This window comes from Thamnophis elegans, chromosome 10 (genome assembly GCF_009769535.1).
Source record: "Thamnophis elegans isolate rThaEle1 chromosome 10, rThaEle1.pri, whole genome shotgun sequence".
NCBI classification, from domain to species: Eukaryota; Metazoa; Chordata; class Lepidosauria; order Squamata; family Colubridae; genus Thamnophis; species Thamnophis elegans.
Genome location: NC_045550.1, coordinates 29,222,752 through 29,238,898, shown reverse-complemented (window position 1 = coordinate 29,238,898; position 16,147 = coordinate 29,222,752). Strand labels below are relative to the sequence as shown.

Sequence of the window (16,147 nt, the reverse complement as noted above, 5' to 3'; positions counted from 1 at the left end):
TCCAAAGATGTTGGACTAAAACCCAGCAAATTCTACTTTTCACTGATTTGTACTTTTGCAGAATTTGAAATTTTCATTACTTTTTGAAATTATATACATTAACATACCAAAATTTGAATACAATTAAAGCACACTATCCATGATTTTAAATCTTTTGTGCAGATAATACAGAAGCATCTGACACATACCATTAAAAACAGATAAAATAAAATATATTCTTTCTGTTATCTACCTTTCATCATTGCTGAGAGCATTATTTTCAGCCTTTAAATTGTAAATTCTTGCTGAGCCTTGTAAAAGTTACATGGACTCAGTCTTTTTATAGTCCAATTTGAGCATGTTCATATCAAGGAGAGAATCTAGTTAAGTTTCTTATTTCTCTTACAGACAAAAATATAATTAAACTATTGTAGTTTATTAAGATTCTAAATTAACAGTTGGCACTGACAATGAATATTTATTAAACATTTTTTTTTCTAACTGATATCCTCCAGATATGAATAAAACTAGAATTTTCAATCAACATGATGTACTTTCCATTCAAGCAATTTTTCTGTAAATTTATATAATTTGCAATTTTGGCAAAACTCCTGAACTAGGAAGTGGAATGTCAGATTTTTAGAGCACGGCTCTACCAGCTCATGAAATGTGTAGAGTTTGGACACATTTCAGATCACAATTCCACTTGATTTCACTTTCACATAGTCCTTGAAATGCTACTTATTTGAACATGTGAGCAATGGGAAATCTTATTTTTCAAAAGGGCAATCAACGAACACAAGAAATTGCTTATTTGTAACTAGTTACTGAACAGCTCTCTATAAATTTATACTGTACTAAATGTGTGCATGCAAACTTAACGCTGCAGAAATTTTGGCAGAACAATGTAACGGAGTCCACAATAAGTCCTGTCCTGGCTAACATGGAAACTGGGAACTAGACTATGTTAGTACAACTAGAATACAAAAGTAAGAATGTGGCTGTAAGATAACCTTATCTTCATGCCATGATATAGCCATTTCTAAAGCTACATAATTCACTATTGCATCGTATAAATATATAGGTGTTAAAATTACCATTTTCAAAGATAAAAAATGGAACAAAACATTACCTGAGGATTTGAAAGATGTTGCATTAGCACTACAGAAAAGCTCCGAGTAGCAATTTTTGTTCAATTATACAATCATTTGTACAAAAATCCATTTTTTAAAAAAGATGACAATTCTAAACTCAAATCAATTGACTGATGAAACTAGTACTTATCTTTTAATGGCAAAGAGGCCATTTGCTTTACAAAAAAGGGATTGGATAGATACAATGCTGGCTGAATCAAGGTATAAATATGGGATGGGAGGAATTTGGTAGCAGTATGTATGAAGAATATCTACAGATAGTGGAAAATCAGCTGAACATGAACCAACCTTGTGATGCCACTCCTGCTATTCTCCCACTCCCTCAAAAAAGGAAATGCAATCCCAGGCACAATCAATAAAAATATGATGAGCATGAAAATCACTCTTCTACATATTCTGCATCAGAATCTTCCAAGAACATTGTATCCAGTTTGGGGCACCATAGTCCATAAACAAGTCACAGTACCTTTAGAGGAAAATAATTATTACAACCTAACTCTGAGGGCGGTCAAAAGTTAAAGACCAAAAGATAAAAATGTAATCAATCATTCAATCAAAAACTAATTAAGGGAATCAACCAAATAACTTAAAAGATGGAATAAATATGGAAAACTCCGGAAGAACAATGGTCTACTTATTACCTAAAAAAGGTTTCTTATAATGTTACTATGTGATCTTAATAAAGACTTCCTGTGAAAACTGAGCTACAGAATGTTCCAGAACAATACTATGCCCAAATTCCACATCTGTGATACAGAGGGATCATAAACATTTTTTGTTTTCACTCAGAAAATAATATATTTTCCTAGAAATGGGCATGCAGTAACATAAGTAATTATGACAAGTGCAATGAATCCAGCTTTTCAAGCTTCACTATAAGATTTTTTAAAATGGAAGGCAAACGGAAGAGAAAGCACTAATTTGAAATGCTTTTGTGGAAAGGACTCTACTGGACATATGATTTTGAGGAGTTTATTAAAGGAAAAGTGAAGCATCAGTTTTAAATTGTACAAAAGGAAAAAAACCCTCATGTTGTAAATGTACAATTTACAGAATTACTAGCAAAACCAATCAAGGAGACACATTAAAAAAAACCCTACTGACTGAAAACTAAACTGGAAACCCATTGGAGGTAACTTGCTTGCAAACAGCTTTTGTTTTACAGAATTCTGTAATGATCAATGACATTTCAGTTTTTCATCTCAAGGGTGGTGGGGCACAAGACTTGCCTATGTTGGGTTCAAACCAAGGACAGTATGATTCTGCCCATCAAATTGAAGGGCTACTTGCAATAATTTTTACCACTTTTTCAAGAGAACTTGCACTTTGTCCTGAAGCACCAGCCCAGTGTCTTTAGCAACTTTAAAATTTCTAAACAGCTACGTTAAAGGAATGGCTGAATTAGTGGGTCAAATGTTTTTGGTAACCATAATTTTGAGACAAGTACAAATATTAGAGGTAAAAGTCTCAACTGCTAAATGAAAGTAGCATTATTTGATCTTAAAATTTTAAGTTTCAACAGATATGCATTAAATATAATTTAAATTCATTAAAGGACCTTTTAAAAAGAGAGAAGACTACAGTTGTTTTGCACTTGTTATATAAAAGCACTTCTACAGTGGATGTATCAAATATGAGTTAAGGTCGGCTTCTGAGTTTCTTACATTCAAATTCCCCCAAAAGAGGAAAAAAGAGATTATTAGTTTGGCCTCATTTTAACAGATGTTCTTATTAGCTGGAGCTACGCTCACAACAAGTGAAGAAAAAATTCTTTAGCAGCTACCAGGAAGAATTGTAATATTTAAGCAGAATAAAAGACCAGATCACTGAACACCATGGAAAATTTCTTAGAACAATGATTCAGCTTATTATTTTTTGGATTGAACTGCTTAAAGATCATATAGTAATTACTCTTAATAATGCACAGTTAACACTGAGACTGTAGCTGTATTCCATTGTAAGCTTAAAACGTCACCATCTAAATACAATTTCTATGCAGCACATACAATAAATCTAATTGGCAAAATTAATTTACAAAAATAGCACAAAAGGATATTTACGGCATGGAAAGATAAACACTTCTCTATGGTACAGTTAAAATTGCTTTGAAAATGTAAGTGTCCTGTCCCGCTCCTGTCCCACCCGCACCCCCCTTTTTCCCTTTGTGATTTATGCTTCGTAAGAAAGTTGCTGCTTTTGTACCTCAGGTCTGATGGGGAGTGAAATAGGTAGTAGAAACAGCAAATAGATTACTGTAGAACCACTGGTTTATTTTACTGAGAATATTTTATTTGCTGGTATAAGTTGCTAAAAATGCACAGAACAAGTACCAATAGAAAATGTGCTGTTTGTGTGTTCCCCTAGTGCTATATAAAATGAATGTTACACAGCATCTGTTGGAAAAGTGGCTTCATGGACATCTCTTATTCTTATGCCCCATTATAAATAAAAATAAATCTTCTCAGAAGTATAAAATCTGTTTTTTTTCTTTTCAGAATCTGACTTTTTGGCAGAGATGCACACATCTGACTTCTAACATCTTTTGTGAGACTGTTCCGCTCTCAATGGTCAGAGAAGATCTAGAAGTGTACCATACTGCTAGTCATATTCAGTGTGTTTAACAACACTTCTCCAACCAGGATGGCTTGCTGATTAGCATTGCTGCTGGTCAATGGCTGACAGGCATAAATTTAATAAAAATGGCTAGCTTCTAAAACATAAAAAGGCAAATGTTAAAACATTTTGAAGTTGTACAGCAGAAAAATAAAGTTAAAAAGTTTTGTTTTCATTCAATGTTTTCTGAAAACATATGTAGAATTGTATAGTCTTAATTTAAAAGCTTCTCCCTATCCAAGAAAAAAACCTGTATTAGGACTGTCAAGGACAGAGAAAATAAATGATTTGTAGGTCAGCCTTTCTGAGTTGACTGATTGGCCAATATTTGTTTCATTCAGAAGCTCCTCTTCTCTGTCATTACAAAAAGGAAATGACCTTAATCATTTGGTTAAAAATCAAACCAAATCACATCAAAATGTGGTTTTAATATTAGCTATCACAGTATATAGGCCTTGAGCTCTAAAGAACAGAGTTCCAAATTTGTATGTCTTCACCAGATTTTAGAACATTGGCATTCCAAATCCCTAGAAAATACAATGGAAAATAAAGTTAGGCTCTAGAAAATTATTCATTAAATCACAAATAATATTGTTCAAAAGCTTACTGAATCATCTTCAATGATAGCTGCAGAATCAAAAAAATCTGGCCTCAATTCAGCTCTTTCCCGTCGGTTCCTTGAAGGAGGCTGTAAAGAAAGTCTTTGTCAGTAGAGTTTAGGCACATACATTTATATTTGTACCAATCCTTTATACAGATAATTTTGAACTAAAAACGATGAAAGGAGTTGTGATAATTCAAACCATGATTTAATAATATAAGCTTTAGAGATCCCCAAGCTGATGTAACATGAATACACCTTTTTATATATTGGTTGACAGGCCCACAGGAAAAATAATTGTTTCAAAACTCATTTCTCACCCATTTCCCATTATAGCAGGATATTTAGACAGTGCTGTTTATATGACTTTAAGTTGTTTAGTTTTAGTGGTAACCACAATTTTAACAAAAAAAATATATATGTAATGATAAAATTACTGACCAAATCAATAACCATGGTATCTTCGAATTCTTCATTCATATCCTCGAGCTGACCTCGGGAAGACATCATTACATCTTCAAAGATGGGCTCAGCATCATCTTCCATGAGACCCCGCCTTGTTGGGAGACATGAGAAATACAAAAAGATCAATAATGAATAACAAAGTCTGTCATACCAGATTGTGTTCATTTACTTATCCAGAAGGAAATTCCTTTCTCTCCTTCCTTTCATGATGGTTTTCAATCTGCTATAGAGGGCTTCTGACTCCCTGAAAAAGATCTAGCATGGGAAGATGTGCAGAAGGAACAGCTAATCCATCAGCCATGTTTATTCTGCTGAGAAACTATTGAACATAATACTCTTGAATACTTTTAAATATATGAGTAGAAATTGACTGAAGGACAATATTAGAAAGTTGTTACTGTCACTGTCCCCATAAGCTATTTTTATTTTAGTGGTTAATGTTCTGGATTGTAAAGATTGTAGGTTCTAGTCATCCATTGTATATGAAAGAGGATGGTTTGTGCCAGTCACATTCTCAGCCCAGTCCAATTGTTGAATGGGTGCATTATATGCAGCCTTGAGCACAAAATAAATTCTTGTTCTCAAAAATTCCTGTATGTATTCAGGTGTTTTTTCGTTTAAAGTAAGACTCTACAAAATATTCTGAATATGTACTATTCTGCACAAAGAAGAACTGGTTTTGGATGGCTCATGCTTGATTATAACACATGTTTAATGATTATTTTAAATATTTTCAGCAACTCAAACAGAATTTTCTTTACCGCTAATAGAAAAAATTGAGATAAATCTAACTAAAACAGGTTTGGATAGCTCACTATGAACCTGATATTTTAGCAGCTTCTAAAATAATTGTCACATTGTTGTTACAGAAGAATTCAATATCAGAAACCAAACCTACTTTTTCTGTTAAAAATGAAAAGGGTAATTTAAAATGCCTCAATATAATAATAATACAAGGATTTTGGAATCAATAATTGAAAACTGGTTTTTTTCAACCAATGGACTTAAGTTTTGAAGAGTGCTAATTTTATGTTCTGTGATTTAAAACTGAAATTAATCCATCAAAACATTGATTTTTGTATCTAATGGAAACATCTAGAATTATTCTTAAAGTATGGACTAATGATAATTTGTGTTACCACTACAAGAAATTTGAGGTCATTGTAACTCAACTTTTTGTGGTCATGTTGTTCCTTACACTCTTTTTGAATAATGTTATGGAGTATGTTGACAGAATTAATGAGAAAAAGCTTTTAAAGACATGTATATTGTATTGAATTACATACCAACTATTTGAAATATAACATGTTCAGAAGAAAGATGACTTTTTCATGCTCTAACAATGGCAAAAAAAAATCCTTAGGAAATGGGAAAATACTTTAATTCCCATATAAAGGAATGGATTTTAGAAATGTGTGCTTTAGCAATGAAAAAGTTGTCTTGTTACTTCTCCTTTTTGGAAGAAATTCTGAACAAATTTAGTCCACACTGAAAGCTTACTTTAAAGACTTACAATATCAGATGAATTTGATAAAGTTATAGTTATAGGTTTTTTGTTTGTTCTTTATATATACTTTCTCATTGTGTAAAATTATTGCTTTTGTATATGATAAATTAAATATTTTTATTTTGCATTTTTAATGTATTTCTGAAAATGGATCCATAAAAGGAACTGCTACACTAGGGGATCTGAGGAGAGTTTCGGAACAAAGCAATGGCCATTTAAACAATAGCAGAGAGAAGAAGCCATTCTCTGCAAAAGATGTTAGAAAAGGACTGACTGGAGAAACAGCTCTGGAGAGGAAGTTGCTGAGAGGGACCTCTGGCGTTTACGCTAGACTAGAGTAGTAGTGAACATCTAAAAGAACTTGACTGCTGAAGGGTTTATCTGACTCTAAGGCAGCTTCCGTAGCTTCAATCCCATTTACATTCACTTCAGTTTGATAATAATTTAATTACTAAGGCAGAATAAGGATTCTCTCATCTCTTCCATCCTCGTTTTTAAAATAAGACCCATTTTTGACCCCTAAAAAATCTACAACTCCCTCTTATCAAATAAGGTCTAATTCCTTAGCTAAAATTAATTAATAATTCATTCATTCAAGCAGTTTAAGAAGTATATTATGGTGGCACTAAAGTTGCTACATACAGACACAAGTACTTTAAACAGCGTATTTCTTTTTCTGCTTAGTTTCCTGCTTCTCCTGCGTTGCCCAGCTAAAAGCTAGGCAAGCACCTTATCAAAACAATATTCCCCTTGGCTAGTATTTGCTAGTCAAAGGAACAATTTTAGTGTTATGCTTGCTCCTCTTGAGGTAAGAGTGGTGACATCATAAAACTTTGTTTTAAAAAAGTACTTTATATTACAAATATTTTGTATTTTTATATTTTAAACTTAGTATTTATAAATATTTAAATATTTGTAAATATCTGTAATCATATTTAGACAAATACTGTGTTCCACAAGATGCAGATATTTCATAATTTTGGCTATAGAGTGCTCCAGCATCAAGGTATTATAGAGAATACAAAATATATGTTGTTTCGTACAGTACAAATTAGAGAAACTTTTATCCACTCATTGTTAAAATAATTAAACCCTTAAATGAATTCCTGGCTCCTACTGGATACTTACACTGTATGTCTCACACCACTCCTTCCTTTCATGTAGTTCATTCCCGTCCTGTCTTTTCGACTTAAATCTTCCAATTTCTGCTGACCCAACCAAGATATTTGCATCTGAGGACTTAAGAGCGAATTTAGAAAATCATAATATGAACATTTAACTTTAACCTTATTTTAATGTTACTCATAGTTGTTTCAGAATAGAATCAGGGATCTTATACTTTAATCCTTACATTTGTAACTCACTGAATAATGTTAACATCTCTTAAACTAAACAAATCACTACATTGTTTTAATTGTTTGAGAGAAAATAGGGAGAACCATATGTAAGTCTCTTTTGGGATAACAGACTGGATATAGTAATGTAATGAGCTAAGTATAAATACTAAAATCTGCTAATTTTTATCACCACTAAATATTAAGCAATTTGTCTGAATCTGTCATCTGAGAATTGGTTATAGTTTTTTGAAAGATCATCTGTGAACATACAATTATACAGTAGTTGCACCTACACAATATCTTCTTTGGAAAATTCCAGAGTTTAAGGACTGTTTGGCAGGACTTCTGCTGCCATGTAATATACATAAAGATATACTCCTCATGTCTTTGACCATCTTTGGTGGTGGTTCCCTTGACCACTGTCATAGATCTGCCCTGGGACCTCTCTCCAAATGGGAGTTCAGAGGAAGAGGGGAGTTTGAGTCTGCAGAGGAAATTGTAGAGCTGTGTATTGGTCAGGATCCGGGTTCAGAGAATTCTACCTGCTAAAGCAGCCTCAGCTGGGTTGATCGGATGAGCAACAGGCAGAGGCTGAGTGAGGTGAGGCACAGCTGCAGCAAGTTAGCCAGGAAGCTCCACACCTCCTGATCCAAGTATACTTAGAGCAGAAAGGAGTCAGGCACTAGACTACTCATGAAGAGACATCCTCAACTCTCATGAAGGGCTGCACTGGCATTGCCTACTCAACCCTGCCTTGAGGACTTCAGTGTTGCTGGAGCAATGTGTCCAGTTCTGTGCCTTGTGTGCTCATGCTGTGTATCTTGGTCTGTCTGACTCCTGGACTGCTTTCCTGGACTTTGTGTGTGCCCCTGGGACTAGGTTACCCAGTAACTCCAGCAGCTCTGTTGCTGGAGCAATGTGTCCAGTTCTGTGCCTTGTGTGCTCATGCTGTGTATCTTGGTCTGTCTGACTCCTGGACTGCTTTCCTGGACTTTGTGTGTGCCCTGGGGACTAGGTTACCCAGGAACTCTTGCTATACAAAGCTTGGAATTCAGACCTCCACAACAGGGATGCTTTCCAAGGACCTGTTTGTGGGGTTTAAATAAACACCTGTAGAACTCTTGCCATATGTGTGTAAGAGCGGGGCAGCCCAACCACCAAGGTGATTCCACAAATAAGGAATCACATGAATTGGGGGGACGGATTAAGAGAGGCAGTTCACAAGTGACCATTCCAAGGTAGGAATTAGAGATATATAACTAACTTTTCTTCATAACAACACTTGTGAATCATCTATAAGAGTGAATAATAAGGTTATTACTTTGGACGTGGATTCAGGTTATGAAAAAATCAAGAAAGTAACAGACCATTGTTTTTAGATTGCATGTCCAATTGGTAATAAACAATTTAATAAACATCTTACTTTGACCCAGGTTGCTGCAAAATTTCCTGAAGGTAATGTGATTAAGAAATGCAACCCAAATGGATATATCTCTTAATAGCATGCTCTTGCATATTTCAAAATCAGAATTTACATGCTAGTTAGCAGCGTAAGATAATTGCATTAATTATCCATTTAGAGAATCTTTGGAAGAAAACCAGTCTTTGTGAAGCTTTTAATACAATAAAAATCTGCCCTTATATTCAAAAGACATTTGGGTTATGTAAGACCTGTTTCAAAATAATAAATGACTTAGGAAAAGAGTATCTGAAGCATAAACTCCTCATTCAAAAGAAATTAAGAAAATATCATGGGTGGGAAGGATGGATTAAGAGGAGGAGTAATTTTCCCCCCTGAAATGTCACAGGAAAAACCAAATCTGAATGTTGCAAGTTCTCTCTCAGTTTCTTATTGGAAGCTCCCAAGAATTCAGTCTTTGAAATAAATAGATGTGACTCAAAATTGAATGTACTAGAAATGAGGTCCATAAAAGCACTGGATGTCCAAATGCTTAACTGTAGGATGCAAAAAACAACAACCCAGAAACCTATTAAGTGGTGTAAGAAAAGTAGTTCTATTTTATCCATTAGATTTTCCTGGCAGACAGGTTGAATATGGAGAGATTTGGATAACAAAATTAGAATAAAAGTTGGCTCAATAAGAGATTGGGAATAACTGGGAGATGCTGTAATGATGTTGAGACAGACCTACTATAGAAGTAAACCAGGGTAGGCATGACCACTGTGAAGAATGAGGATATGCACTTCAATAAGTTTTGATACTGTATAACTAGGGGAAAATGGAAGCAGTTAGAATAGCTTCCCTTTCTACTTCTACAGAAATTCATCTGGTAGAGAATGTATACCATAAACATCTCTACTGCAGTACTTCATGCAATGGTGATTGTGTTTAAATTAAAAACATGAACCATGGGGTGACACTATTAGATGACCTCTTCAATTGCTACTTCTGCTGACTGCAGTTTGATTCTGAACTGGCTCAAGGTTGACTCAGCCTTTCATCCTTCCGAGGTCAGTAAAATGAAGATCCAGATTGTTGGGGGAAATATGCTGACTCTGTAAACTGCTAAGAGAGGGATGTAAAGCACTGTGAATCAGTATATAAGTGCTATTGCTATTATGAGCATCTATAATGTACTCTCAAATTGGAATGGGAGGCATTGAATGGAAGGACAATACAAGGGGATGGGAGTTTAAAGGTTATACCAGAGTCTCTTTAGAATATAGCTGATGAATGAGGCTGTGTGGAATGTCTGGCTGATTAGGAGGTTATATTTGGTGAATTTAGTGGGGCAGTTATGATCCAGGAATTCCTGGGGATATGGATTGACACCGGGCTCAGGATGTCAGAAACCGGGATGTGCAAACAAGTGAAGCCTGATCTGTGGGATGCAGGCAGCATGTGAAACAATGCACTTTCTGGTTCACAGAAAAACCTCTCTCCGATTCCTGCTGCCCAAAATGTTTGGGACTGCTGTGCTAAATATTCTGCTTGTAGTGATACAAATCTACCAATGTAGCAGTGGTTTGTTCTTTATGTAGAGGATGATCTGGGTTTTTAATTAAAAAAATCCTCAACTTCAAATGGAAGAGCTTCGCGCTAGCCTCTTGATTTAATCATGAAGATTGGAATTACATGACTACAAAGAGTTATGATTACTGATATCCTCATTCTGACTTTCATGTCTGTCTGTATTAATCTGTTGCTTGGCCACTGCAGGCTTAAAGCAAAAATATATAAACAATTTCTTTACTATCGTCTAGCAACTACCAAAAAAGTAATCAATTTTTCCCTGGGAAAGTATTGGTACTCGGCCAATTACAATTAGTAATTTTTATCTATGCAATATGTCAACTCATTATGCACATTTGATCTCCTTATTTACAGACATAATGTGAAAATTTTCTTGGGATTTTGCTAGCTCCAGTGTTAATTCTAATACTGGAATTTACTGCTAGATGGGGGACCAAATATTTACATTGATCCCTAACATGATGAAAAGTTTCAATGACACAGAGATGGTTCATTACATATTAGCCAACTTAAAAGTGCAAGCATGATAAAAATATAAAGCAAGATCCTGCAGTTCCTGATTACCGTATTTTTGGAGTATAAGACACACCCTTTTCCCTCAAAAAAGAGGCTGAAAATCTGGGTGCATCTTATACACGTACATTTTTTGCCTCCTGAAACCCCACCCCTTCACCAAAATGGCTAGGTATAGCCTTTAGGAGGCTTTCAGAGTGCTCCTGAGGACTGGGGAGGGCAGAAATGAGCAAAAAATGGGCTGTGTTTTGCTTAATTTTGCCCCTCCCCAGCCTCCAGGAGCACCCTGAAAGCCCCCTAAAGACTATATACAAGCCTTTTTTTCTTACAAATAATGGGCCCGTTTTTGTCAAAAATGGGCCATTTTTTGCTCGTTTTTGGCCTACCCCCCCAAGAGCATTCTACAAGCTATTTATGCCTTTTTTGGGGGGAAATGGGCCGTTTTGGAGGGGTCTGCAGAGTGCAAAACTTTTTAATTTGCCTCTTCAAAATCTTGATGCATCTTATACTCGGGTGCGTCATACTCTGAAAAATACGGTACCTATAGCCATGCATATTAGCTAGTTGAACTCCAACTTCACTTACTAGAGAAGCTATAAAGAACTTTTTGAAACAAAGTATGAGATATCCTCTCATTGAAGAATTTCTAGGAATTGATACCAGTAGCTAGGTGAGAAGTATCCTTATGGAGACAGGGAATTAAGATAGTTGTGAGCATGTATGGAAAAATCTGTCTTCAAATTACCTTTAGAATGCATTTTAGAATACAGGTGACATCTGGAAGAGATATGGTCTTATCCTAGTCTGGCCCTCCTCTGTTGGGTGGAAGACTAATGTAGTGGGAGAAAGAAATATGGCAACTATGGTATCAACAGATAGCACTGATTGGTGGTTGTTGTTAAGTTGTATCCAACTCTTCGGACCTCAACCTTATAGATCATAGCACACTAGGCTCCCATGTCCTCTCCTGTCTCCTGGAATTAATTACAATGGAAAGAAAGGTTGTTTCTTTTCTTTTAGTGGTCTTAAAGTACCGGTAGCTAGAAGGGGATGCTTTCAACTATGGGTGTCTGTGGAAAATGAAGTGATATCTAATTGCTTCAGAGGATCTCATTAACTTAAATCATATACTCTAGTTTTATGTTTTAAAATAGTGGTCCCCAACATTTGTGGGCTGCAGCCCAGAGACCCTGTTTAAAACATCCTGAGCTTCACAGAATGACTGTATTCGAAATCTTAATTTCAGCAATATTTTAACATTAATTTCCTATTATTACAGAAATATTTCATTGGTACATACTTGTTTAAAAAATCTTGTTCAGATCCAGGTTCTGACTCGTGCTCTGGTATTTGCTCCCCAATTTGTCGAGTGTTTTCTCTCAACACTGTTGAAGTGAGCTGAGGTGCCTGTAGAGCACCTGGGGTCTGGATGCTGTCGTTTCTATTCAGCCACGAGCCTTCAATATTCTCATCTGATACATAACAATAAACTATTATAGTAAACAGGATTTTGTGCAATTATGTGGCTAAAAACAATATATAGATTGAAGCAGATTTTTTTAAAAAAAGTCAAAATCTAATTTTCTATTTTATTTAACATTAAGATGAATTTATATAGCAACTTTTCCAGATTTTATTCCAATAAACACATCAACCTTAATTTATTACTGGTTAATTAATAAAGCAAGCAACTAATGAAATGCAATCCCAACATGAAAAAATAGTTAAATCATCATCTATTTGAAATCTTATTAAATATAATGCAGCATACACACACGGACACACACACACGCACATACACACTGCATTCAGAAAGTATTCAAACCCCCTTCATTTTTGTCAATTTTGTTATGTTTCTACAGTTGTTGAAATTCATTTTTCCTCATTACTCTACACCCACTACCCCATAATGATAAAGTGAAAACAGAATTTTAGAAATGCGAAGGGTCTGAATACTTTCTGAAGACACTGTAAATGTGGGTATGTATGTATATATGTATGTGTGTATATGTGTGTTTGTGCGCGCGCACCTATATATGCCTAAAACCCTAATTAAAAAATAATCTCCCAACAAAATAAATGAGAGTTAATGTGAGGAAAGAGAAAGTGGAAGTTGCTTGGACAGACTGAATGGAGTGGAGTTACACTAGAGGGAAGTACAGTGCTTGGTAGAATATTAGAGAACGTGGATGTGAATAAATGTATATTGTGAATAAACAGGATGACAGCTGCAAAGATAATGAGAGAATGATATTATACAAAGCAAAATAAGTTTCAAGGATATAAAGAAGGCATTTAAGGGACAATTAATATTAAAAGAGAGACAAAAATGTGGAATGATTTTATTGGAAATGGATGAAAAAGGCTGAAGAAGAGTTCTAGCAAATGAAAAAGAATTAAGAATAAAGCTATGAAAGAATTAGTTTATTATGCATGCCTGGGAAAATATTTAGCAGAATTCTGACTGAAAGCATGAAGATACATAGCAAGTAATTGAGAAATGTATCAATGTGAGAAGTAGGGTTTATTGTATATTTCTTCATTTTACAAAATATGAAACAGTGAAAAGATCTGAATTGCAATGTTTTGCATGAATATGGAATTGAAGTTTGGTTGCTTGTGTGAAAATGCAGGGTAACATGGAAATAAGTCATGTTTTAAAGAAAAAATAATGCTTAATGAATAGTTCAGCAGGGAGCATTAAGAGAAAGATCTGGGATGTTACACCTTAGGGTGTTTAATATATTTTTGAATAAATATTTAAGAAACGCTTATGATGACATCAGACCATCTTAATTGAATTAATGTGAATATGGGTGCATTTCTACATGCAGATGGTTTGTATTGAATGTTAAAACATATTTTACATAAATATTTAAAATAAATACACACTACTGGATATAAAAGCATATTTCTGCCCACCTTTGAATGCTGAAAGAAAAATTGGTATTATAGGAAAAAAAATAACTGCAATAGGAATGGGTTAATTAAAAACTATGTGAGGTCAAGAAGAGATAAGGGAAAAAAATCAGGTGATGAATGAATGTGGATTGAATATTGAAATGGGTTTGGTTACATGGGTTGAAGACATTAAAATCAAATTGGGAAATCCAAAAATTCCAGACATAGCTAGATAGAATTTATAAGATACTCAAAGAGAAAAAAGTGAAACATTTTAAGAACAGAAAGCAATATATGAGTCTGTATGCATGTAGTAGAAACAAATGTGGTTTTCAAGGCTAGAAAAGAATGAAGAATAAACATTACTGGTAGTAAATTACTTGTAATTAGGTTTTCTTTGCAAAAATTGGTGCACTTAACCATCTCACTTAGCAACAGAAATTTTGGGCTCCACTGTGGTCATAAGTCAAGGGCTATCTGTATTGCTTTATTTCTGTCAGAGGAAAGCATTAATGAAATAATATTCCATTCTGTTGATATACTGATTCAAAAACAAATGTTAGCTTAATTTTCAGAAACCGTTTGAACCAAATAAAATCATGAATAAGTCATATTTTTAGTTAACATTCTGACTACAATATATAATCTTTAAAGCCACATTTACCTTCAACTCTTTTTTTATGAAGTGGAGGTCGACCTTTCTTATTTCGGACAGAAGAAGTTTTGCTACTGCTGCTCCCACTGTTCACAGACATCCTATCATCCTCACCACCTGTCACTAATGAATTTCTATAGGAAATCAATGGAAGCCATACATCTTCCCTCCTTTCCATCATTTGTTCTGTTAGGAATTTCTCCAAATATGTGTGACTGGATTAGAGAAGAGAGAGACGAGTATAAACAAATGACTAAAATAGGTAACTATAGCTACAAGTAACTTCTGTTTTAAATACCTATTCATTCCTTGCATTAGGATTATCTATAATCTATACTCCTGATTTAAGAGTTAGATCTACTCTAATTTTTTAGGGGGCTAGCAATATAACTCAATTATTTGTAGATAAAAATATATCACACACTACATATATGACATTTATTTTCAGAGCTAATACAATATCAGCTTAGCGAAACATATTAACTTACACAAGAATTGATTGAATAAAACTATTAAAAAATCTAAATGATCAAGGAATATGAAATTAAATGGAAATGTACATATTAAAAGATGTATTCCAGAAGAATAATTTAAAGCCTTAAGAACACAATTGCCAATGACTCTATTTCAAGACCACAGAAGTGAAAGCTTAGATTTTTTTTAAAAAGTCCTCCAGGTCTTTTTTTAACTCAACAAATTAAGACAAGATAACTCTATGAGAAAATAACTTCACACATATTGCACTGTTTGCTCTCATAACATAAAACGAATTTAGATCAGTAAATAGTGGTACAATATAACAAGGAATATCACATATATTTCTATTGTTTGGGAAGGGGAGGGAATGAAAAAAAATTGCAGAAACTTTACATCTATATTCAGACTAACATGAAAAATGCTCTGGAAAGTACATTCATCACATCAGTCACAGAGTGACTTTATACACTTTCTTTTCCCATATGTCTGAAGAAATTCTAACAATAGAAATTATAAGAAACATAATTATTTTCTTCTAATAATTATTGTTTTATATGTCTCTACATTTATGTATGTATGTATGTATGTATGTATGTATGTATGTATGTATGTATGTATGTATTATATTTATATGGCTGCCCATTTCACAAATGAGTCTGGTCAGTGTACAATAGATTTATTGAATGCTACGAGGCTTGACAAGGCCATAGGTGAAAATGCTTTAAAAAAAAAAAAACACAACATTTTCTGTCTAAGCAGCTACAAATGATTTTTGTTTTCTTTGTAAGATTTTTTTTTGTAGCAACTATTTTAGCACAAAGTATACAGCACACCAACAGGGTAAATATGCACAAAATTCATAATGTAAAATTTGATCTACAAGGACAGAGTCATGGAGGGGAAAAGATGACATGTTTTTCTTATGCTAGTAACCCCATATCTTAAGTTCT

At 34.2% G+C, this 16,147-nt stretch overlaps 1 protein-coding gene across 1 annotated transcript in view; it reads right to left on the bottom strand.

Moving 5' to 3' along the window:
• Window positions 1–81: 81 nt before the first annotated feature.
• STAG1 (stromal antigen 1) overlaps window positions 82–16,147 on the bottom strand; it is a 207,274-nt gene continuing 191,208 nt past the window's right edge. Inside the window, exons 29-34 of the mRNA XM_032226009.1 lie at window positions 14,730–14,935; window positions 12,465–12,636; window positions 7,448–7,558; window positions 4,789–4,903; window positions 4,354–4,434; window positions 82–4,273 (exon numbers count right to left, since the gene is read on the bottom strand). Of these exons, the coding sequence (XP_032081900.1) occupies window positions 4,250–4,273; window positions 4,354–4,434; window positions 4,789–4,903; window positions 7,448–7,558; window positions 12,465–12,636; window positions 14,730–14,935 (709 nt within the window). The 3' untranslated portion in view covers window positions 82–4,249. The remainder of the gene's footprint in view (window positions 4,274–4,353; window positions 4,435–4,788; window positions 4,904–7,447; window positions 7,559–12,464; window positions 12,637–14,729; window positions 14,936–16,147) is intronic.